Source organism: Mytilus galloprovincialis, chromosome 12 (genome assembly GCF_965363235.1).
Source record: "Mytilus galloprovincialis chromosome 12, xbMytGall1.hap1.1, whole genome shotgun sequence".
In the NCBI taxonomy this organism is placed as follows: Eukaryota; Metazoa; Mollusca; class Bivalvia; order Mytilida; family Mytilidae; genus Mytilus; species Mytilus galloprovincialis.
Window position 1 is genome coordinate 74,350,413 of NC_134849.1, and position 23,837 is coordinate 74,374,249.

General features: G+C 33.0%; 2 protein-coding genes across 2 annotated transcripts in view; both read left to right on the forward strand.

The window, feature by feature from the left end:
* The window catches only part of LOC143053763 (uncharacterized), a 63,732-nt gene extending 44,248 nt beyond the window's left edge, over nucleotides 1-19,484 (forward strand). The window contains exons 14-15 of the mRNA XM_076226541.1: nucleotides 3,188-3,215; nucleotides 16,832-19,484. Of these exons, the coding sequence (XP_076082656.1) occupies nucleotides 3,188-3,215; nucleotides 16,832-17,250 (447 nt within the window). The 3' untranslated portion in view covers nucleotides 17,251-19,484. The remainder of the gene's footprint in view (nucleotides 1-3,187; nucleotides 3,216-16,831) is intronic.
* On the forward strand, nucleotides 3,326-14,760 carry LOC143054830 (uncharacterized). The gene is made up of 9 exons (XM_076227880.1): nucleotides 3,326-3,785; nucleotides 4,688-4,942; nucleotides 6,648-6,785; nucleotides 8,016-8,406; nucleotides 8,848-9,018; nucleotides 9,547-9,631; nucleotides 10,317-10,448; nucleotides 12,392-12,551; nucleotides 13,157-14,760. Exons 1-9 carry the CDS (start codon nucleotides 3,341-3,343, stop codon nucleotides 13,903-13,905), a joined length of 2,526 nt encoding a protein of 841 aa, XP_076083995.1. The 5' UTR covers nucleotides 3,326-3,340; the 3' UTR covers nucleotides 13,906-14,760.
* Nucleotides 19,485-23,837: the final 4,353 nt, after the last annotated feature.

Below are 23,837 nucleotides of genomic sequence, written 5' to 3' on the forward strand. Positions count from 1 at the left end.
GATGGGAAACACACATGAAATCAGTGTTTTTGAGTTTCAGGTGAAACTCAGGTGAATTTTTTCACCTGAAAATTATATGCATTTTTTAAATAAAGTGTTACAAATGATATAAAATTTTCAAATTTAATTAAAATCATTAAGAGTGTCATTTTTTTTTGGGTAAAATATCACTTGAAATTCACATGAAAATTATCATGTGAGTTTCATGTATAAGCTCGTTTTTGGTGAATTCATGTGAATTTTTTTTATGTGAGATTCATGTGAATTCATGCGTGCAAATTTTGCCCGTGTATCACTTGGTGCATGTTGCCATTGTTCGTCTTTTGTCTAAAACTTAGAAAAAAAAAGAAGAAGAAAAAAATTCTTCAGTAAAACTAATGGAACTTTATGTAACCAAACATTAATTGCATCCTTCTTATGTAATATATATTAAAGTTGTTATCTAGGGATTTGATCCATCAACAAATATAGCCACTTTTGATAAAATGCAGTTTTGCTTATATTCTTAGATATAAAAAAGTAATAGAGTTACTGCGAGTCTTTAATTGATAAAAATGATAAACAGGTCAAAGTTCCTACTTCCTTCAATAAATGATATTTACCTTATTAGACTTTCTTGGGGAAATATAGTTGATATTGTCAATTGATCCTTTGTAGTAGTTATTGCCCTTACGTGACTAATTTTATTACTTGTCAGCTGTTTTTAAACAATTGTTATAAACTGTAACATCCAAATAGTTCAGCAAAATAAAATCCTGTAACTCAAACTTCCCTATACCCATTGATATAAAAAAAAAAGAGGATCCATGCAGGAATGAGCAGGTATGCCATCATTCTTTGTTACTGCAGATTATTGCAGCCTGAAGAGGTGACTGCAAAACAACAGACATACTTGTTACATAATAATCATGCCGAACAGTTGTCTCCTGGACATCTGACTTCCCCCTCCAATACAAAAATGGGACCTCCAGAAAATGGCCAAAAGTGCTGAAAGTGTCGTTTAAAACCAATTAATCAGTCTAAATTTGATAAATTGGTTCCATTTTTTTAGCTCACCTGGCCTAAAAGGCCATGTGAGCTTTTCTCATCACTTGGCGTCCGTCGTCGTCGTCGACGTCGTCGTCGTTAACAATTTTTCAAACATCTTCTCCTCTGAAACTACTGAATGGATTTGAATGAAACTTAGCATGATTGTTCCTTAGATTATCCTGCACAAAGTGTGTGCTTCGATTTTTGATCCGTCAAAAAACATGGCCGCCGTTACTTAAAATAGAACATAGGGGTCAAATGCAGTTTTTGGCTTATATCTCAAAAACGAAAGCATTTAGAGCAAATCTGACATGGGGTAAAAATGTTCATTAGGTCAAGATCTATCAGCCCTGAAATTTTCAGATGAATCAAACAAATAATTGTTGGGTTGCTGCCACTTAATTGGTAATTTTAAGGAATTTTTGCAGTTTTTGGTCATTATCTTGAATATTATTATAGATAAAGATAAACTGTAAACAGCAAAAATGATCAGCAAAGTAAGATCTACAAATAAGTTAATATGACCAAAATTGTCAATTGACCCCTTAAGGGGTTATTGTCCTTTAATGACAATTTTTTACAATTTGTTCATCACATTTGCTAACTTTAAAAAATCTTCTCCTCTGAAACTACTGAATGGATTTGGATGAAACTTAGCATGATTGTTCCTTAGATTATCCTGCACAAAGTGTGTGCTTCGATTTTTGATCCTTCAAAAAACATGGCCGCCGTTACTTAAAATAGAACATAGGGGTCAAATGCAGTTTTTGGCTTATATCTCAAAAACGAAAGCATTTAGAGCAAATCTGACATGGAGTAAAAATGTTCATTAGGTCAAGATCTATCAGCCCTGAAATTTTCAGATGAATCAAACAAACCATTGTTGGGTTGCTGCCACTTAATTGGTAATTTTAAGGAAATTTTGCAGTTTTTGGTCATTATCTTGAATATTATTATAGATAAAGATAAACTGTAAACAGCAAAAATGATCAGCAAAGTAAGATCTACAAATAAGTTAACATGACCAAAATTGTCAATTGACCCCTTAAGGGGTTATTGTCCTTTAATGACAATTTTTCACAATTTGTTCATCATATTTGCTAACTTTAAAAAATCTTCACCTCTAAAACTACTAAACCAAATTCAACCAAACTTCAACTGAATGATCAGTAGGGTGTATAAAATAAAGTTTGTGCTTTATTTTTTATTTCTTCAAAAAACATGGCCGTCATGGCTAAAAATAGAACACAGGGTAAAATGCAGTTTTTGGCTTATATCTCAAAAACTCCAGCATTTAGAGCAAATAAGACAAGAAGTTAAAGTATTTATTAGGTCAAGGTCTACCTGTCCTGAAATTTTCAGCCGAATTGGGTAACTGGTTTTTCAGGTATAATGCCCCTGAATTGATGATTTTAAAGAAATTTTGCAGTTTTTGGTTATTATCTTGAATATTATTATAGATACAAATAAACTGTTAATATCAAAAATGTTAAGCAAAGTAAGATCTACAAATAAGTCAATTTGACCAAAATTGTCAATTGACCCCTTAAGGAATTATTGCCCTTTAAAGACTTTTTTCACAATTTGTTCATCATGTTGACTTACTTCAAAAAATCTTCTCCTTTGAAACTGCTGTATCAATTTCAGCCAAACTTAGGCTAAATGAGTTTCAGAGTATCTAGTATAAATTTTATATTTCATTTCCTTGTATGTCAGAAACATAGCTCCTATGGCTAAAATAGAACATAGGAGAAAATGATTTTTTTTTGCTTTTGAAGAAAATAGGACGATTCAAAGAACATTTAAATAAATTGAAAAGCCAAAATAATCATTGATGAGAGATTTAACCAAAAAAATTAAGGTGAGCGATTCAGGCTCTTGAGAGCCTCTTGTTTTCATCGTAAAGGCCTAAAATTGTTGTTGTTGGTGTGACAAAATCAAAGGAGGATGAGGTATACATGTGAATCGGTTCCACTTTAAATTCATAGATTAAATAGGTTTTTCATAAATATTACTTTCAACCTATAAAATGATCAAATTTTCAAACACCAGGCACATAATTTATAAAACAGGATATACAAATACATTTTGCAACTTGTTCTATTGCATATATATACCATATGTCTTTTTATTTGGTTATTTATGAATCTTTTTGCAGGTAAGAAGAGTCAAAATATCAGAGCCAGGTAAGTAATCTTGATTAAGGTAGAGCAGGACATTGCGTCACGTGATGTTTTGAATTGTCACGTGATTGTCATGGTAAATATAGAACCGGAACCGCGTCTGCAAACTCCGGCGGTAAACAACAAACATGGCAGACGACAAGTATGCTCAACGTGTTCGTGGAAAGATGGCTAGCACAGGAAGAAGTAAAAAGGCGGACCGTATGAGAAAAATGAATAGTAAGGAAACATTACGAGGTGAAGACCATGATTACGGCGCTGTTTTTGTAGAAGGACCTACAGGTGTAAATGCAACTGATTTGGAAGTTGGGGAAAATGTTGAACTGGGATCCTCCAAACCTTGGTTCCAAGGAAGACGGGTTGTTGAGCTAGATGTGCTGGCTAGGTCCATGAACTGTGAGAAATGCAGTTCATGGCTTAGATTATCTGATATAAAAGATGAGGTGATTTATGGGATGGCTAGTTTTTTATATATCTCGTGTCCGAGCAGTGCTTGTCAACACATCAGTCTGGTACCAACGGGGAAGAAGAGCAACGGCAAAGGCTTTGATATCAACTACAAAGTTTGTTTAGGTAATTATACAGAAAAGGAATGCAAATGGTGATTGTTTTCAAGAGACAACTACTTAACTATGATCATGGGGAAATATAAAAATAATCAATATAAACACTTTTCATACAAATTTTACAGGGGCCCAATTGCAAATATACCACAACTCATGAACTATCAACACCCTGTGTTGCTTTATTTGTACATGTTTCCAAGTTGAGCAATCAGTAACTGAAATATGGATACATGAATTTCTTTAGAACTGTTCATTTTCAATTTTTGGGGTCCCCTCTGACTAGATCTTTATAGTTCACGTTTCAATTATCTTGATTTCTTTTAAACAATCAGAGGCAATCTGTTGGTATTAAACAACTAATGCTGAACTCAAATATGTATAACCAGTGTAAATTGCAAGATAAAAAATACATGTACATTGTCAGAAATATAAAATGTACTCACTGCAATTTATTATTTACTTTGTAAAAGGTTTTATCAGTTGAATGAAGTGAAGACATAAGTCTTAGGTCAGTGGATACACTGGACTGCACCGTATTTCTTATATTGTCCTTCAATTAAGGAAGGGTAAACATTTACAATTTGAATAGTGGACATAACAAAAGACCCACCATCTGTCACTATTTGCGGAGGATTTCCCCCATGGAGCCTCCCAAGTGGAAATTTTGTAAGAGCAATTTTGTCCACTATTTTAAAGAAAACAATGGGTATGAGCTTGTTAAAGCATGAAGAAGCCTAAAAAACACATTATAATATATTTTAAGGCCCCTTTGAAGGTTTTGTAGGACTATAAGAACCATCTTTCATGTAAAACCCCCATGGGCATTTGAAAAGTTGGCAGGTATGAGCCAAATATTGTAAATGGTTTTTTTTTAGGAAACTAAATAATATTTAAATCTTTCATTTTCAGCCATGATTAATGCAGGTATGGGACCCAGCAATGTGAACAACTTCCTGACAGGATGCAACATTCCTCCAGTAGATGCCTCTACATTACGTAAAAAACAGAAGGAACTAGCCCCAGTTATCATTGAAGCAGCAGAAGCATCATGTAAAGAAGCACAGAGAGAGGAGCTGGAATGTTCAGAGTGCAGTGAGTTAGAGGGAAGCTTCGATGCTGGATGGCAGAAGAAAGGTTCTGGTTGGTCTTACAATAGTCACACAGGTAAATTATATTATCAGTTATTTTGATATGAAGTGTAGATGGGCTTCTATTTTATTGATCTTGTATACATTAGGGTTTTAGCCTTTTGGACCTGCTCAAAAAAACCTCAGTGTTCAGGATCCATGTGAACCTGGATATTACTTTAAGATTATAATGAATAGTTTTGGTTTTTTTTATATGCCCGTTAATACAGTTGTCTGTCCCTCTGTCGATCATTGCCATGTCGGACAATAACTCAAAAACACTTGAACAAATTCGCATGAAAATTTTGTGAATTGTTTATATCCATTGACTTGAACTGCATTTCATTTTTAATTTTTTTTATATTGCGGTTGTATATTGGTATCACCTTGACCCTGTCGTTGTACTCAGCTAGAGAAGTCCAAAGACATTTGGTTTCCAGACAATATCTTTACTTTAATTGAATAGAAATCTATGATTTAAGATTTTAAAAATTAAAAAGAAAATTTCTTCAAATTTTTTATTTTTTTTGCCAATAAAAAATGGAGGGAGTTCAATTTGCAACAGCATCATAGGAGGATCAAGGGAGGGGTGGTCCAGGAGTTGGACCTCCTTTTTTTTGGCCGATGACTGAATATGAATGGGAGCATATACATGTAGATGGAACCACCTCCCCTCCCCCTACCCCCTTTTTACTCTGGGTTGGGACCCCCTTTTAAAAATGGCTGCATACGCCCCTGCACATGGTGTATTGCACCATAGCAAAAAAATTAATATAAATTCAAATCATTACCCAATTCTAAGTCTTTGATTACAGTTATTCTCTGTCAGAAACCTATTATATGTATGTGTCAAATATTTGATTACAATCCAAATTCAGACCTGTGTCACATGATCAAGTACAAATATCATGTTCCTTTTTGTCCTATTAACAGGGTTGAACCTTTATGGTGGTATCCAGCTGTGATTGGCGAAGCAGTTGATTTATTAGTTTCATATTTTAAGTTTTAAAAAGGGGGATTTTTCAGTTTTGAGCATTTATTATAACACTTAAGCTTTGGTGGCTTGGATTTATCTATTAAGATAAACTCCTTTTTATGCCCCACCTACGATAGTAGTGGGGCATTATGTTTTCTGGTCTGTGGCTCTGTTTGTTCGTTCGTCTGTCTGTGCTTCCGTTCAGGTTAAAGTTTTTGGTCAAGGTAGTTTTTGATGAAGCTGAAGTCCAATCAACTTGAAACTTAGTACACTTGTTGCTTATGATATGATCTTTCTAATTTTAAAGCCAAATTAGACTTTTGAGTCCAATTTCATGGTCCACTGAACATAGAAAATGAAAATGGGAGTTTCAGGTTAAAGTTTTTGGTCAAGGAAGTTTTTGATGAAGCTGAAGTCCAATCAACTTGAAATTTAGTACATATGTTCCCTATAGTATGATCTTTCTAATTTTAATGCCAAATTAGATTATTACCCAATTTCATGGTCCATGGAACATGGAAAAGGATAGTGCAAGTGGGGCATCCGTGTACTTTGGACACATTCTTGTTTTTTATGGATTTATGAAATTACGTTGAGAAGTTATTGTCACAAAATTGAACTTTAATTTATTCTTTTAAAAAAACAGGGTATCATGCTCTATTAAACCACCAAAGATTTTCAATTTGAAATCTTCTTTTTCGTTAATATGTTAGCTAAAAATGAAATGAAATAATATTGAGTCTCCCTTTTCTACATACTATTTCAGGTCATGCAAGTCTAATTGGAATTAATACTGGGAAAGTTATAGAATTTGACGTCAGAACCAGAAATTGTAGTATTTGCCAATATTACATAGGAAAAAATGAACCAAAGCCACCACATGAGTGTAATGTTAACTGGACAGGTATAGAATAATGATTAACTCATTGAAAATAAGGGGTGGACTGTTCAACTTCAATATATGTATAGGGCCTTTGCTATTTTTCATTATACTCCACCCGAATTTCATGATCCACTGAAAATACATAAGCTTATAGTGCATGTAGGGCATCCGTAAAATATGGACACAATTTAATTTTTTTTAAATAGTTTTGCTCACATTTTAATAACAGTATATGGGAATGTTACACTGTTCTTATCAAATATAAAAAAAAGATGTGGTATGATTGCCAATGAGACAACTATCCACAAAAGACAAAAATGACACAAACATTAAGAACTATAGGTCACCGTACGGCCTTCAACAATGAGCAAAGCAAAAGACAAGATTTCAAATAGTTTGGTATTTCTGAAATGTAAACAAACATGGTTAAACACACTGAGAAAGTCATCTGTCATTTTTTTTAAGAGAAATGTAACAAGATTATGGGATGAAGTATGTAAAGGGACGAATTGACACCTTTAAAAAGAACAAGTTGTCATATAGTTTCCCTCCCCGTTCTGAATTTTTCCTTGTAGTGGGAAGAGTTGACAACTTTGAAAAATGTCTTTGTAACCCTTTTAAGACGAATTGATAGTGTTATTTGATTTAATAGATGTATAATCGTGAATTTAGATAGTTGTTTGTATAAAAATTCAACACCTTTCACCTGTTGTAAGTGTTGACTAAAAGGTCATGTACATGTAATTAAAGGTGTACATATGGTATAGGGATGTTAACAGTTACATATTAATTACTTTCCTGTTCCCCATGTTAATGTTTACTGTAATAAAGGCCACTCATGGGGGTGTCCAAGTAATCATAAATTCACAGAAAGTTTGCCAATATAATCACATGAACGCTCATTAATTTTTTTGCTTGACCTTGGAAAAAGTAGGGAGCATTTTCGAAAAACAGAAAATATAATATAAGTAAACAAATCCTTATCATTTAATATATCTGTAAATGACTCATTCTGAGGTATGCTAACATGGCTAAGGACTATATTTTCCTGACAAGACATTGGCTCATTTTAGACTTTGGCCACAGAAGAAACCAGTGACCATGTCTGTGTATAGCCCTTGAGTACACCTCAAGAAAAGTCAATAATGATAATGTATATCATGTGTATAATGTACCTCTAATTTGTCAACAGTTTTTCACAGTATTACAAATTATTGGACACACTGACTTTATTTTTATTTTGTATTGCAGGATCAAGCAAAGGTATGGAGCCAGACATGGCATGTTCAATGATCCAAAGGCTTGCTGAGGATGGATATACGGTTGGGACTTTACATGCGGATAATGATGCTACAACCCAATCAAGACTGCCTCGTTCAATTATTAAAAAAGATGACAAAACACATGTAAAGAAAAATCTGTCCAAACGTCTATTTGGTCTGTCAAAAAACTACAAACAGTTAAAATCAGCAAAAGTCATTCCCTACATAGTGCGGTGTTTTATGTATACTATTTCTAAACACCAAAATAGTAAACAATCAATGAAGACAGAACTGGCCACTATAGTGCCACATATTTTTGGACACCATGAACAGTGCAGTCCAACTTGGTGTACATATGTTAAAGATCCAACTAAATTTAGGTAATTTATACCATAACATTGATCCCTGGCCTGATGAAGTGATCATTTAATGTTTCAATGCTGCAATAATTTTTTACAAGTTCTTATTTCCTAGAGTTCAGTAAAGTATATGTATAATTAAAACAATTGTAGGGCTGTGTGAACTATTGTCATCATTATGTATTAATCATGTATCCATCTTTGTCTTGGCCCATCTGATAACTTCCAAAACTTCTTTCTTCTAAAAGTACAGTGTGGATTGAAAATAAACTTTAATGATAAGGATTTAATTTTTCACATTTGATCACATGTCATATTAATATTTACTACAGTTACATGTAGATGTGTTCAGAACAAAAAAGATCATTAGACTGAATAACATTTTTAGAATTCTGCTATTAGTGTAGAAAAAAACCCAGTGGCAGTGCAATCTCATTTTCTGTTTGTTTATAAATATTACAGATTCAAACATTTACCCAATGGGAAAGCCCTTTCTGGAGACAAGCTGAGGGAAGAGCTGGACAAGTTGGCACAAAATTATATTGAAAGAGCAGATAGGCTGTTAAATCTAGGGTCAACACAGTCAAACGAAAGTTTCAACAACAGTGTTGCTAGTTTTGCCCCAAAAAACAGGTATGCCTAACATTACTTTAGGATTTCTTTTGATTATGGTCAAAATCTCTGCAACTGTTTAAAAAATGAAATAGAAGTCTTTGTTTGCACAAATTTTCCTTATCTTCAATGTTGTAATTTTAAATTTCAAAGTAAAACAATTCCAGTTTTAAACAGAACTTTTTGTAAGACACATGAAAATTGTAAGTGACACACTCTCTGGTATTCCAATAATGTGTGGTAACTGTGATTTCAATGCAATCTGGGGTGTTTAATGTCTAACTTTGTCATTAGAAATGGAAAACATGAATATTTTTTTTGTAAAATCATGTCAATGTCATTAATGTTGAAGACTGTCATAGCTCTGAATTCAAGCTCATCTTAGTTCCTTTACCATTATATCATTATGCATATGCCCCACAGTTACGATCCACTAACTGTCATTTTCCAGGACTAGCTGTAACAGAGAGACATATTTATGTGTTTTATTTTTGTGGAGCATAAACTATTTTGTTTGTATGTAAACATTTATTTATGGCATTTTTTCAGGTTTTATGGAGGGACTAAATCATTAAAAGCTAGGGTGTCTTCAGCTGTGATGCAAAAGAATGAAGGCTATGGTTGGTTAAGCAAGGTAAATGTATTTAGGGGCTTTATTATGTATGCTTAGTTTAAACTTATTTTATTTGCTTAATTAAAGCAAAATGGATTAGACACAAGTAAATCATACTTATGAAGTCATCTCCATAATACAATATAAAATTACAATAATAGTACATGTATAATATAATGGACATGCATATAAAGCAAACAGTTTATAGAATATAATACTAGCTTTCATAATGGTAAAAAGAGGAGAGAAAGTAAAAAGAGAAAAAGAAAGTCTTAAAAGTCGTATAATTCTGTGTATAAATGTTGTTATTTCAATCCCCTGACACCATACAACTGTAGGTTTTGTCATGATGTTGGATCAAAACAAATTGTGAAAGATATAGTTCCTTACATTTTCTACCTTATATTCAGAAGAAAAAATGCCATTTGCCAGTGTAATAAAAAGAGTAACTAATACAAAAATTCAAATAGAGAAAAATATTTAACTCATGACCAAACAACACTGATAATTAACTCACACACTACATGTATACATTGGTGAATTGATGTGTAGTTATTCTATAATTATATTTTTTTTAGATATTTTTTTTTCTTCAGATCTGTACTTTTTTCTCTACATTCTAAATTTTATGTATCTTTAAAGTAAATGAATCATTCAAAATAGATCAATTTAATACATTACATGCAAATGTCTTCATTCTTTTCAGGTGAATAAGAATTCTCTACTCTCTCCTGGACATTTGACCATACTTCATGGAATTCGAAAGGATCGAAGGCGTAAACAGATTAGGAAAACACAGTCAACTACTAATTTCAAAAGAAAAAGACTCACAATAAAGGTAGGCCTTTTTTTAGCTCGACTGGTCTGAAGGGCCTAGTGAGCCTTTCTTTTCACTTTGTGTCATTCGTCTGTTGTTGTCGTCTGTTAACTTTTACAAAAATCTTCTCCTCTGAAACTACTGGGTCAAATTTAACCAAACTTTGCCACAATCATCATTGGGGTATCTTGTTAAAAAAAATATGTCTGGTGACCCTGCCAACCAACCAAGATGGCCACCATTACTAATAATAGAGCATAGGGGTAAAATGTAGATTTTGGCTTATATCTCTGAAACCAAAGCATCTAGAGCAAATCTGGTGTGGGCACAATTGTTTATCAGGTCAACATCTATCTGCCCTGAAATTTTCAGATGAATTGGAGAACCTGTTGTTGAGTTGCTGCCACTAAATTGGTAATTTTAAGAAATTTTGCAGTTTTTATAAGACCGCAAAAATTTTAATTTTTCGTCGTATATTGCTATCACGTTGGTGTCATCTGCGTCGTCGTCGTCGTCCGAATACTTTTAGTTTTTGCACTCTAACTTTAGTAAAAGTGAATAGAAATCTATGAAATTTTAACACAAGGTTTATGACCACAAAAGGAAGGTTGGGATTGATTTTGGGAGTTTTTATCCCAACATTTTTGGAATTAGGGGCCAAAAAGGGCCCAAATAAGCATTTTCTTGGTTTTCGCACAATAACTTAAGTTTAAGTAAATAGAAATCTATGAAATTTTGACACAAGGTTTATGACCACAAAACGAAGGTTGGTATTAATTTGGGGAGTTAAGATCCCAACAGTTTCGGAATTTGGGGCCAAAAAGGGGCCCAAATAAGCATTTTTCTCGGTTTTCACATTATAACTTTAGTATAAGTGAATAGAAATCTATGAAATTTAAACACAAGGTTTATGACCATAAAAGGAAGGTTGGTATTGATTTTGGGAGTTTTAGTCCCAACAGTTTAGGAATTTGGGGCCCAAAGGGTCCGAAATTAAACTTTGTTTGATTTCATCAAAAATTGAAGAATTGGGGTTCTTTGATATGCCAAATCTAACTGTGTATGTAGATTCTTAATTTTTGGTCCCGTTTTCAAATTGGTTTACATTAATTATAAGGTCCAAAGGGTCCAAACTTAAACTTTGTTTGATTTTGACAAAAATTGAATCCTTGGGGTTCTTTGATATGCTGAATCTAAAAATGTACTTAGATTTTTAATTTTTGGCCCAGTTTTCAAGTAGGTCTAAAATTAAACTTTGTTTGATTTCATCAAAAATTGAATAAATGGGATTCTTTGATATGCCAAATCTAACTGTGTATGTAGATTCCTAATTTTTGGTCCAGTTTTCAAATTGGTCTACATTAAGGTCCAAAGGGTCCAAAATCATAATGTGACATAAACCTATGTTGTGTCAACTATTTAATCACAATCCACATTTATAGCTGTATCAAACTTAAAAGTTGTGTCCATACTTGTCCCATCTGTTCAGGGTTCTACATCTGCGGTCGTATAATGCTGCGCCCTGCGAAGCAACTGGTTGGTTATTATTTTGAATATTATTATAGATAGAGATAAACTGTAAACATCATAATATTCAGCAAAGTATGATCTACAAAAAAGTTAACATGACCAAAATGGTCAGTTGACCCCTTAAGGAGTTATTGACCTTTATAGTCGTTTTTACCAATTTTTCGTAAATTTTTGTAATCTTCTACAAAAATCTTCTCCTCTAAAACTACTGGGCCAAATTTGATCAAACTTAGCCACAAGTCTTAAAGTTTATTAACATTTTGGTTGAAAACCCACAGATGGAGAATTCTCTGGCTCTCAATTTTGATTGGAAGGAGACATTAAATGTTTCAACTTAAAATAGCAATTGTTCTAAACATCCCACTGTGCATTTGCATAGATTTAAATCACTTTTTTCCATAATTGTTCTTAAATGTTTTTTTTATTGTTTCTAGTCCAAGAAATTGAAAGATAATCAGCGAGAATCAGTAAAAGAGGGAGACACCTATGGAGGAGAAATAGAAGTGCAAGAACATATTGACACAGAAACTATTCCATCGAAGATGAAGTTTGGAGGAGAAGAATCAGTAGTAGTTTTTGATTTAGAAACAACAGGTAAGTGTAAACGGTTTCTATTCAGACTCGGAAAGATACATGTTGCACAGCATCAATTTGCCAGATAAAGTCATTAAAAACCTTTTCATTTGTCAAAGTTTGCTTTACAAATCTCTTTAACCTTTTACATAACCCGTACGAATCGTTTTGTTGTTGCTGAAATTAGCCATACCGGTAATGGGTTCTGAATTTGACAGTGTCCATGAAAAATAAGCTCCACATCATATGATTTTTAACCCCCATAACAATTACCAAAAAAACAAGAAATCTACATGAGGACCTTCATAACAGCTTTTTGATCATTCTCGACTAAGGGGGGACCATGAAGACTTGGCATTTGAATGGTTAAAAACGACAATAAATGAAAATATTGATACTTCTAATTCTATAATGAAAATTCAAATAAACATAATTTAAATAAGCAATGAATTAGCATGATCACCAATTCTTGTATGGAGGGATAAAATACTTCCGATCGCGCTACACTGTACAACTTTGACACGGTTTGTAATAGTGAAAGTTCCTCCATCGTTCAATTTTCATCCATGGAGATCCCTGGATACACTTTTAATTATTAATGCAATATTTGTTTATTTTTGTTCCAGGATTATCAAGGAAGTCTGATATAACTCAGCTGGCTGCATTTGATGGAACCACTGTTTTTAATGAGTATGTATCACCTAGGGAGGTTATTTCACCCAAATCATCAGAAATAACAGGATTGACTTTTGATTTTTCTTGTGATCAGATGTACCATCATGGTAAACCAGTTAAAAGCAGAGATATTCAGATTGTACTCCTAGAATTTATTGAGTTTATCAGCAAAAAGAAGAAACCAATTCTTTTCGGTCACAACATTGCTTCGTTTGACATTCCCATATTGATGAACAAACTACGTCAGCACAGTCTTCTTTCAGAATTCATGTTACATATTTATGGGTGCATTGATACAATAAAATTGGCAAGAAGGAAATTCAAAACTAAAGACATAGGAAATCATAAACAACAAACATTGGTCACAAAATTACTTGGCGTAGAATATGATGCTCACAATGCATGTGCTGATGTCACAAGTCTATTTCAACTTCTTGCGCACTTTGAATATTCAGAAAAGGATGTTTTTCCATTCAATTCAGCTTTGCTAACAGATTCTTACATTCCCTTGATAAGGGACTCGCGCATCACCAAGCTAACAGCTAGAAAATTAGCACACAGTGGACTTTGTCTGAAACATCTACAGTTAGCATTTAACAGAGACAGTGAAAATGGCCTCAAATCTATTTTGTTAGAGCATGGCTTTAATGCCAAAACAGTCACATGTTTTACTAAACATTTTACATGTACTGAGGAATAACTTGTTATTGATGTAATACACATGTACCACCAAATCATAGAAAGTAACATCCAGTTGCGTAGGAAAATTTTATTGGTTAATATCCAGTGATGGTTAGTTTCTTACATGCAATGTATAATGTACAGTGTCATCTTTTTCTATAGTACTAGTGCTGGACAGGATACAACCTTACTCATGCTAAATATGGAAAAAAAGATGTGGTATTATTGCCAATGACAGAACTTTCCACAAGAGAACAAAATGACACACAAAATTAACAACTATATGTCACTGTACTGCTTTCAACAATGAGCAAATCTCATACCACAAAGTCAGCTATAAAAAGGTCCAGAAATGTCAATGTAAAACAATTCAATGGGGAAAACTAACAGTCTAGTTTATGTACAAAAAATAATTGAGAAACCAATATGTACATGTAACACATAAACAAACATCAACCACTGAATTACAGACTCCTGAGTTAGAACAGGCACATTAACACACAAAATGTGTCAAAGAAAGTATATTTTATTTAAAAAAAAAATTCTGTACAATTCTTTGAAAAGTGCAAATTTAACAAGGACTGTTTAGGAAAATCAATGGTCATGATGGTGGTATTACATCTATTTGTTACCAGATTGTATTGGCACAACCATTTTATGAACATAACATGGTATTCAGAATTGAGATTATGGCTAATCAGGTCCATATGAGTGCATGTTATTTTTTTATTATTAGAACTCACAGTTATTATGTACTTTGTGTTAGGAGTACCACAGATTTTCAACTGGAATTTGCTTTGTTTGTAATTATGTTTACATGTATTGCTTTATTGATATGCAAAGAAAATATTAAACTGTGGTTCTTTGTCCCAAACCTGTGTTTGTTCAGTTTATACTTCTAACTAAGAACCAGTTAACATATCTTGGGCCCTTTACTGATCTCTGATTAGTGTAAAACAGATGCTTCATTTGCACTGTATCTTTTCAGCGTTTGGTTAGGGCCCCAAAAGGGAAAGCATCTAAGTATTCGCAACATAGTCCCTATTTAGAATAAGGAGCAATATATAGGCAGGATTGATTCTGTATCTTGAAAAAAGGCAACCATTGTTGCCTTTGGAGAAATTAATTGTTTATTACATTCAATCTATAGAAGTGAGAACCAATAATCATGAGTTGTCTGATGTAATGTTAGCACTTTTTAGTCTGTCTACAAACTATTTCCTAATTGCTGGTACTTGTAACATTTAAGGTCGAATATTTTTTCTTACAGAAAATACTTGGCAGAATTAATGACTTCATTATTCGTAATTGGCCAATACAACACCCTGACAGTGATAAATTGAAACGTGTAGTTACTTTTTAGGTCTGTCCAATACCTTCATCCTGTTATCAATACTTTGAATTTTACAAGTGCGGGGTAGTCATAGCATTATCATGTGTGCAAAGTTTTTGTCACTTTAAGACCTGCAAACAAAAATTTGTTTATATGGAAATCATTTTCACCTTGAAGTCTTTGTTCAAGGTCAAAAATACTATGGTCACTATGGTGCATGACACATCTTCATGAATTGATTAACATTCATACAAAATATCAAAAGCAGCAGTTAAGCCTACATCAAAAGACAAAAGTTACAGTTCTAGAAAAAAAAAGAATCATTAAATTGACCTTGAGGTCAAAGTTCAAGGTCAAAAGTCACTTATCATGGTAGTAACACATCCTTTGGAGCTGAGCTACCCTTATACCATTTATCAATAGCCTACATAAAAAGACAAAAATGTTACAACCAGAACCTGATCTGAACATATTGACTGACGGACAGACTGATACCCAAAGGGCATCTTCTTTTTTTTTGGCAGGTCCATGATGAGGTTTTGTTTATTTAGAATGACTGACAGAACAAACTCCCTTTCACCATACATTTTTCATCAATTTTAATTACTAATTTATGACATTTTATCTATTAAATGGTATTTTAAGTCAATTTTCCAAATTTTGCCACTTTACTTCAATTATCAGTATACAGTACAGACAATAAATGAGGTAAGAAATGTATGTTCATATTATGCTTAAACAATGCTTAGGTATAGACCTTCAAAATGCTTGTATTTAAAAAAAAATCTATTGGGTGGTTTTTTGTACAGGGTGACCTAATTTGCATAATTGGCTCCTACAGAAGTGCCAATTTTCATCAAAATGTGTTATTTTTACCCCGTTCACAGATTGTAACTGAAAGTAAAGCACACATCCAATTATTATTATATGAAACAAATGTATTTTTTATAATTATGTAGAAAAAAAATGTTTTAACTGTAAAAAATTAAAAAATTAACATGAAATTAGTGTTTTATTGGGAAATTGAGGAAATCATCATTAGGGGGGGGTAACTCATGGTGGGTTATCTCCCTTATTTACCAAGAAAGTGGTCATAATACTTTCATATTTTGCTGAGGACACCCTAATCTTGCAAAATGATAAATATTGTAGAAATCTATTGGAGGATTTTTTTTTAACAAAACATCCTTATCCACCTTAATAAGCAGGTGCCAAACTAAAAATCTAAACAAACCTTTAAGCATTTTCATCCAGATTGCTTATAGTTACAATTTTTTTTCCAATTTCAAACAAAAACATCATGGGCTTTTTTTTTATCTAGATAAAATACAAAAATTAATAATTTTTTTTTCTCTTCTAAATATAAAAACTTAAGTATTAAAAAAAATGAAGTAGTTTGGGATATTTTTTACAATTTAATGCATTTACATTCACAAACTGTATCAATGATACAATCGGACAGGCACTATTGGGCTTATGATACCCGGTAAAAATGCGTCTAAGATACCAGAAATAAATTTCATCTCGCCAGTTTCACTCAAATCAAAATAGTATTTTGGAAACTTTTCCTAGTTAAGTCAATTTGTTTATATTATTCATCTTAATATTTCAGATATTCCGTTGGAATACCTAGATTGTATTCCGACAGATGAGATTTTGGATGCATTAGCACCACAAATAGGTCAGATATTTTTTCAACTTGGTGCTGAAATTGGGTTGTCAATTGCAAACCTAGAAAATATACAGAGCAATAATTACCAAGACTTAGCGGCTCAGAATAAGGAAGTACTGTTTACATGGAGAGAAGACAGAACAGTAAAACCTACACTACGGGTACTGGTACAGGCTTTAGTCAATGTTGGGAGAGGAGCACATTGCTTGCGGGAAGTTTTGAAAAATGTGGATCTTAATACCCTAAGATGGCCGGGAGAAAATAGAGATAGAGGTGCAATTCCCAAGAAACCGAAAAACACATCTGAACAGAAGCCACATAGTCAGAAAAAAGGGTCAAAGAAATGTTCAATAGCTTGAAATAGACACCATAAAATACATGTATAACAACTCTGTAATATGAAGATAAAGTAGTTGATAGACAATAACTGTGATAAAAGCTATCAAGTTGAATCAAGTCTCATTACTTTAAGATGCATAATTATATCCCATACCACACTTGGTATGGACAATTTCTTTGCAGTATAGAAATGTTTGTGATTCCTTTTGATAAGAACAATACAACTTATTCAATGTACCATTAACTACTTTTTCATGTGTTATTTATTCCTTTTTTCCCCATACTATCTGCTGTTTTTGTCTCGCCTGGTCCGTTATTGTTCAGCGACTTTAAATTAATTGACAATTTCAATGTAACGTTTTCTGATTAGATGTAATACCAACATTGATTTTCTTTGTTAAATTTGAACTTTTCAAATGATTGTGCCGACTTATCTTAGTTTCAAGTAAAGAAATAATTGGCAAGAGTACAATTAAATAATGAATAAGTATTTATAGAATTCAAGCAGAATGATCTATCTATATGAAAGTTTACTGACTCCAAGGAGGTTTCAATAAGTCCTGACATAAAACTTAAATTCGGTTGCGTTCCAGAGAGGGACATAAAAAGCTTCTCTATTAGCGAATGATTCGTTGTTACTGCTATGAAATGTTTCATTTACTTATAACTATAAATTTATTAGAGTAATATTCGGAAAAAAGCTTTCTATTATAGCAGAGCATAGGAAATGAGGATTATATGTCAGAAAAAGCTCCCCAATAGACAGAGTATGGCTTGCTCTGTCTATTAATACTGATATATATGAATAATTTCCTACAACTGTGAAATTCAATGAAATATTTTGTTCTACCCTTTTTGTGTATGCAACCGAATGTGACCTTTTATGATTTGGTGGTATTACTCCTTAAAGTTAGTTTACATTTGATAGGAACTTCTTGTGATATAAATTATACTCTCTTTATAGATGCATTACTTTCAGTTGAACAACTATTCAGATGTCTTGACCCCTATGTTATGGTCTTTGAATTTGAATTGATTAGCAATAATTAATATTAAGTTGCATGCTCAATTCAGTTTGATAGGAACTACTTTTGAAAGATCAATGATATTTTCTATAAACTTGTCATTTGATGACTGCCTCTGTATGTCACAGTCCTGTGACTTTCAAATAATTATCAATTTTTATTATATATTTTTTATTTTTCTGCTTCAGGAGACACAAATAATTTGTATAATGTTACATCACTGTCTGTTCCTCTCAGTTTCTTTACCATTTCAAGGCTCTGTCCACAAGTTTGTGGTCCAGCTACTTTTAATTGATAAGCGATGACGCTGTCTTTCGGATTGACTCTGGCCCGAGAACACAGTTATTTTGTAGTGCATTTCTCTTAAACAATAAATTCAAATTGAAAAAATCGCTCCCTCTCTTTCTCAAAAAGATTTTTACAGTGTAGTGTATTACCAGTAAGACAAATAATATCTAAATTATAGAAACTTCTACCAGCTCTAACTCAAAATATTGACAATTCTAGGTTAAGGGGGTGTAAAATTCAGTTTGACAGCTCCAGACGTGATACAATTTGACCTTTTTGAACTGGACCAACTCACTACTTAATATAAAGATTCAGCACCCAATCTTTTTTAACATGTAATTACATCCCCCTACTTAATATTTCATGCATTTGATATCAAGAAATAAATTGGAAAAGTGTATCAAATAAAACATGCAAGTTATACACTGTTTACACTAGGGACTATATTTGTAGACAACGAAAACCAAAGGACGATAACTGTGTCCTTTGACCCTCTGTTAGGATGCTCTATCAATAGGCTAGAGATATCTCTCTGTCATCAGTTTATCTTTTATTTATTCAACTCTATTACACAATACTAATCTTCTTATTCTGATAATTTTTGATTTTGTTGAAAGTTCAATAAGTTATGTATTGTTAGCAAGCTAGCTATCATGTTTATTATAACTTTTAATACACAATCAGTGAAATGAGTCTTTAACATTTAAATGTGTTACTGTAGACACATTGATAGAGTTGGGGATTTTTATTTCTTTGTATAATATTATAGGAGCTTCGTTGAACAATGTGTGTATATAACTCATTGACAATTCAGTTATTATAATAAGTCTACAAAACAGAAGAAATTCATCTTTCATTTCGTATTTAAATGTTCTTAACATGTACATGCATATTTGCATGTGCATAAAGTCTATCCGACACATTTCATATGGTATTCAGCATCAATTATCAATGATATCTTCGTTTATCTTCACTGAATAAGGGTCATAATCCCTTCAAGGTAATTACCAAATAAAATTGATTGATTAGCCGGTATATAAGAACATTTGTTATTTAGGATCTTCAAGAAAAATATATGCTTATATTCACTTTTTAGCTCACGTTTCCATAAGGAAATGTGAGCTTTTGTCATCACTTGGCGTCCGTCGTAGTCTGTCCGTCGTAAACTATTTCAAAGATCTTCTCCTCTGCAACTACTGAACCAATTCAAACCAAACTTCATCTGATTGATTCCTAGGGTATCTAGAATAAAGTTTGTGTTTTAATTTCCATTTCATCAAAAAACATGGCCGCCATGGCTAAAAATAGAATATAGGGGTAAAATGCAGTTTTTAGCTTATAACTCAAAAACCAAAGCATTTAGAGCAAATCTGACATGAGTTAAAATTGTTTATCAGGTCAACATCTATCTGCCCTGAAATTTTTAGATGAATCGGACAACCCGTTGTTAGGTTGCTGCCCCTGAATTGGTAATTTTAAGGAAATTTTGCTGTTTTTGGTTATTATCATGAATATTATTATAGATATAGAAAACTTTCACAGCAAAAATGTTCAGCAAAGTAAGATTTACAAATAAGTCAACATGACCGAAATGTACAGTTGAACCCTTTAGGAGTTATGGCCCTTTATAGTAAATTTTTAACCATTTTCCGTAAATCTTGGTTATATTTTACAAAAATCTTCTCCTCTGAAACTACTGGGCCAAATTGAACCAAACTTGGCAACAATCATCATTGGGGTTACTATTTTAAAAATTATGTCCGGTGACCCGTCCAACTAACCAATATGGCCACCATGGCTAAAAATAGAACATAGGGGTAAAATCAGTTTTTGGCTTATAACTCAAAAATCAAAGCATTTATAGCAAATCTGATAGAGGGTAAATGGTTTATCAGGTCAAGATCTATCTGCCCTGAAATTTTCAGATGAATCAGACAACCGATTGCTAGGTTGCTGCCTCTGAATTGGTTATTTTAAGGAAATTTTGCTGTTTTTGGTTATTATCATGAATATTATTTTAGATAGAGATAAACTGTAAACAGCAAAAATGTTCAGCAAAGTAAGATTTACAAATAAGTCAACATGACCGCAATGGTCAGTTGGCCCCTTTAGGAGTTATGGTCCTTTATAGTCAATTTTTAACCATTTTCCGTAAATCTTAGTTATCTTTTACAAAAATCTTCTCCTCTGAAACTACTGGGCCAAATTTAACCAAACATGGCTAAAATCATTATTAGGGTATCTAGTTAAAAAATTGTGTCTGGTGACCCGGCTAACCAACCAAGATGGCCGTCATGGCTAAAAATAGAACATAGGGGTAAAATGCAGTTTTTAGCTTATAACTCAAAAACCAAAGCATTTAGAGCAAATCTGACATGGGGTAAAATTGTTTATCAGGTCAAGCAAGATCTATCTGCCCTGAAATTTCCAGATAAATCGGACAACCCGTTGTTGGGTTGCCGCCCCTGAATTGGTAATTTTAAGGAAATTTTGCTGTTTTTAGCTCACCTGGCCCGAAGGGCCAAGTGAGCTTTTCCCATCACTTTGCGTCCGGCGTCCGTCGTCGTCGTCGTCGTCCGTCGTCGTCGTCGTCGTCCGTCGTCGTTAACTTTTACAAAAATCTTCTCCTCTGAAACTACTGGGCTAAATTAAACCAAACTTGGCCACAATCATCATTGGGGTATCTAGTTTAAAAAATGTGTGGCGTGACCCGGTCAACCAACCAAGATGGCCGCCATGGCTAAAAATAGAACATGGGGGTAAAATGCAGTTTTAGGGTTATAACTCAAAAACCAAAGCATTTAGAGCAAATCTGACATGGGGTAAAATTGTTTATCAGGTCAAGATCTATCTGCCCTGAAATTTTCAGATGAATCGGACAACCCGTTGTTGGGTTGCTGCCCCTGAATTGATATTTTAAGGAAATTTTGCTGTTTTTGGTTATTATCTTGAATATTATTATAGATAGAGATAAACTGTTAACAGCAATAATGTTCAGAAAAGTAAGATCTACAAATAAGTCAACGGGACCGAAATGGTCAGTTGACCCCTTAAGAAGTTATTGCCCTTTTTAGTCCATTTTTAACCATTTTTCGTAAATCTTAGTTATCTTTTACAAAAATCTTCTCCTCTGAAACTACTCGGACAAATTAATCCAAACTTGGCCACAATCATCATTGGGGTATCTAGTTTAAAAAATGTGTGGCGTGACCCGTCCAACCAACCAAGATGGCCGCCATGGCTAAAAATAGAACATAGGGGTAAAATGCAGTTTTTGGCTTATAACTCAAAAACCAGAGCATTTAGAGCAAATCTGATCTGTAGTAAAATTGTTCATCAGGTCAAGATCTATCTGCCCTGAAATTTTCAGATGAATCGAACAACCCGTTGTTGGGTTGCTGCCCCTGAATTGAAAATTTTAAGGAAGTTTTGCTGTTTTTGGTTATTATCTTGAATATTATTATAGATAGAGATAAACTGTAAACAGCAATAATGTTCAGCAAAGTAAGATCTACAAATAAGTCAACATGACCAAAATGGTCAGTTGACCACTTTAGGAGTTATTGCCCTTTATATTCAATTTTTAACAATTTTTCGTAAATCTTAGTAATCTTTAAAAAAAATCTTCTTCTCTGAAACTACTGGGCCAAATTTAACCAAACTTGGCCATAATCATCATTGGCGTATCTAGATTAAAAAATGTGTCCCGTGACCCGGCCAACCAACCAAGATGGCCGCCATGGCTAAAAATAGAACATAGGGGTAAAATGCAGTTTTTGGCTTATAACTCAAAAACCAAAGCATTAAGAGCAAATCTGACAAGTAGTAAAATTGTTGATCAGGTCACGATCTATCTGCCCTGGAATTTTCAGATGAATTGGATAATCGGTTGTTAGATTGCTGCCCCTGAATTGGTAATTTTGAGGAAATTTTGCTGTTTTTTTTTGTTATCTTGAATATTATTATAGATAGAGATAAACTGTAAACAGCAATATTGTACAGCAAAGTAAGAACTTAAAATAAGTCACTATGACCAAAATAGTCAATTGACCCCCTAAGGAGTTATTGCCCTTCATAGTCAATTTTTAACAATTTTCTTAAAATTTGAAGATTTTCAATAACATTTTCCACAGAAAGTACTGTTATAGATAGAGATAATTGTAAGCAGCAAGAATGTTTAGTAAAGTAAGATCTACAAACACATCACCATCACCAAAACACAATTTTGTCATGAATCCATCTGTGTCCATTGTTTAATATTCATATAGACCAAGGTGAGCGACACAGGCTCTTTAGAGCCTCTAGTTGGTTATTATCTTGAATATTATTATAGATGTAGATAAACTGTAAACAGCAATAATGTAATGCTTGGGGTATACAATGTTTTTTTATACTTTCATCATCAATTATATTATGAACACGAGACAAACGAGACATTTCAGTGTGTCCACTCTTGTTTTTGCTTTTGAAGAAGATATGACAGAATCGAAGAACCATTTATATAAATTGAAAACCCAAAATAATCATTGATGGAAGATTTAAGCAAAAAATTTAAGGTGAGCAATTCAGGCTCTTGAGAGCCTCTTGTTTCGTTTTATATCCATTTATCTGACATCCTAGGGGAAACAGGGTACAGAAAGAAGCTATGAGTCTTTCTTCTGCGGAGACAATAACACTTGTAGTATACTGGAATGTTTTGATTTCATAAACAAATACAATTCTGATCTATCTTGATATGAGTCGTTCCTCTGTCATCTGTGATGACAATAACACTTGTAGTATACTGGAGTGTTTTGATTTCATACACAGCTACTTTTGCATAGGTACTATTTCTGTACTAAAAATTTGTAGTACTGGAAATCTACTTTTAATATTCAGTACTATTTTGTTACTCTAAAATTATTGTAATATTTAGGTACCTGTATTTTACAGTACTTTATTTAGGTACTACAGGTTTTTGGTTACTTCCGTCACATTTTCAGCATTTTGAAAGTTTTTTCAAATCTCTTAAAGTTATGATTTTCAAGCATTGAATATTGTATTATTTCTGTACCAAAATATTTAGTACAAATCAAGTACTGTAAAATACAAGTACCTAAATATTACAATAGTTGCAATTGTAAAGTAAAGAAATAGTACTAAATATTAAAAGTAAATTACAAGTACTGCATTTTTTAGTACAGAAATAGTACCTATGCAAAAGTAGCTGTGTAAACAAATACAACTCTGATCTATCTTAATATGAGTCGTTCCTCTGTCATCTGTGATGACAATAACACTTGTAGTATACTGGA

Excerpts from the sequence above, each read along its gene's own strand:
- LOC143054830 (XM_076227880.1), top strand. The coding sequence starts at position 3,341 with ATGGCAGACGACAAGTATGCTCAACGTGTTCGTGGAAAGATGGCTAGC. Across the intron at positions 6,786-8,015 it reads GTGTAATGTTAACTGGACAG|GATCAAGCAAAGGTATGGAG; the intron begins GTATAGAATAAT and ends TTTGTATTGCAG. Across the intron at positions 8,407-8,847 it reads AAAGATCCAACTAAATTTAG|ATTCAAACATTTACCCAATG; the intron begins GTAATTTATACC and ends TAAATATTACAG.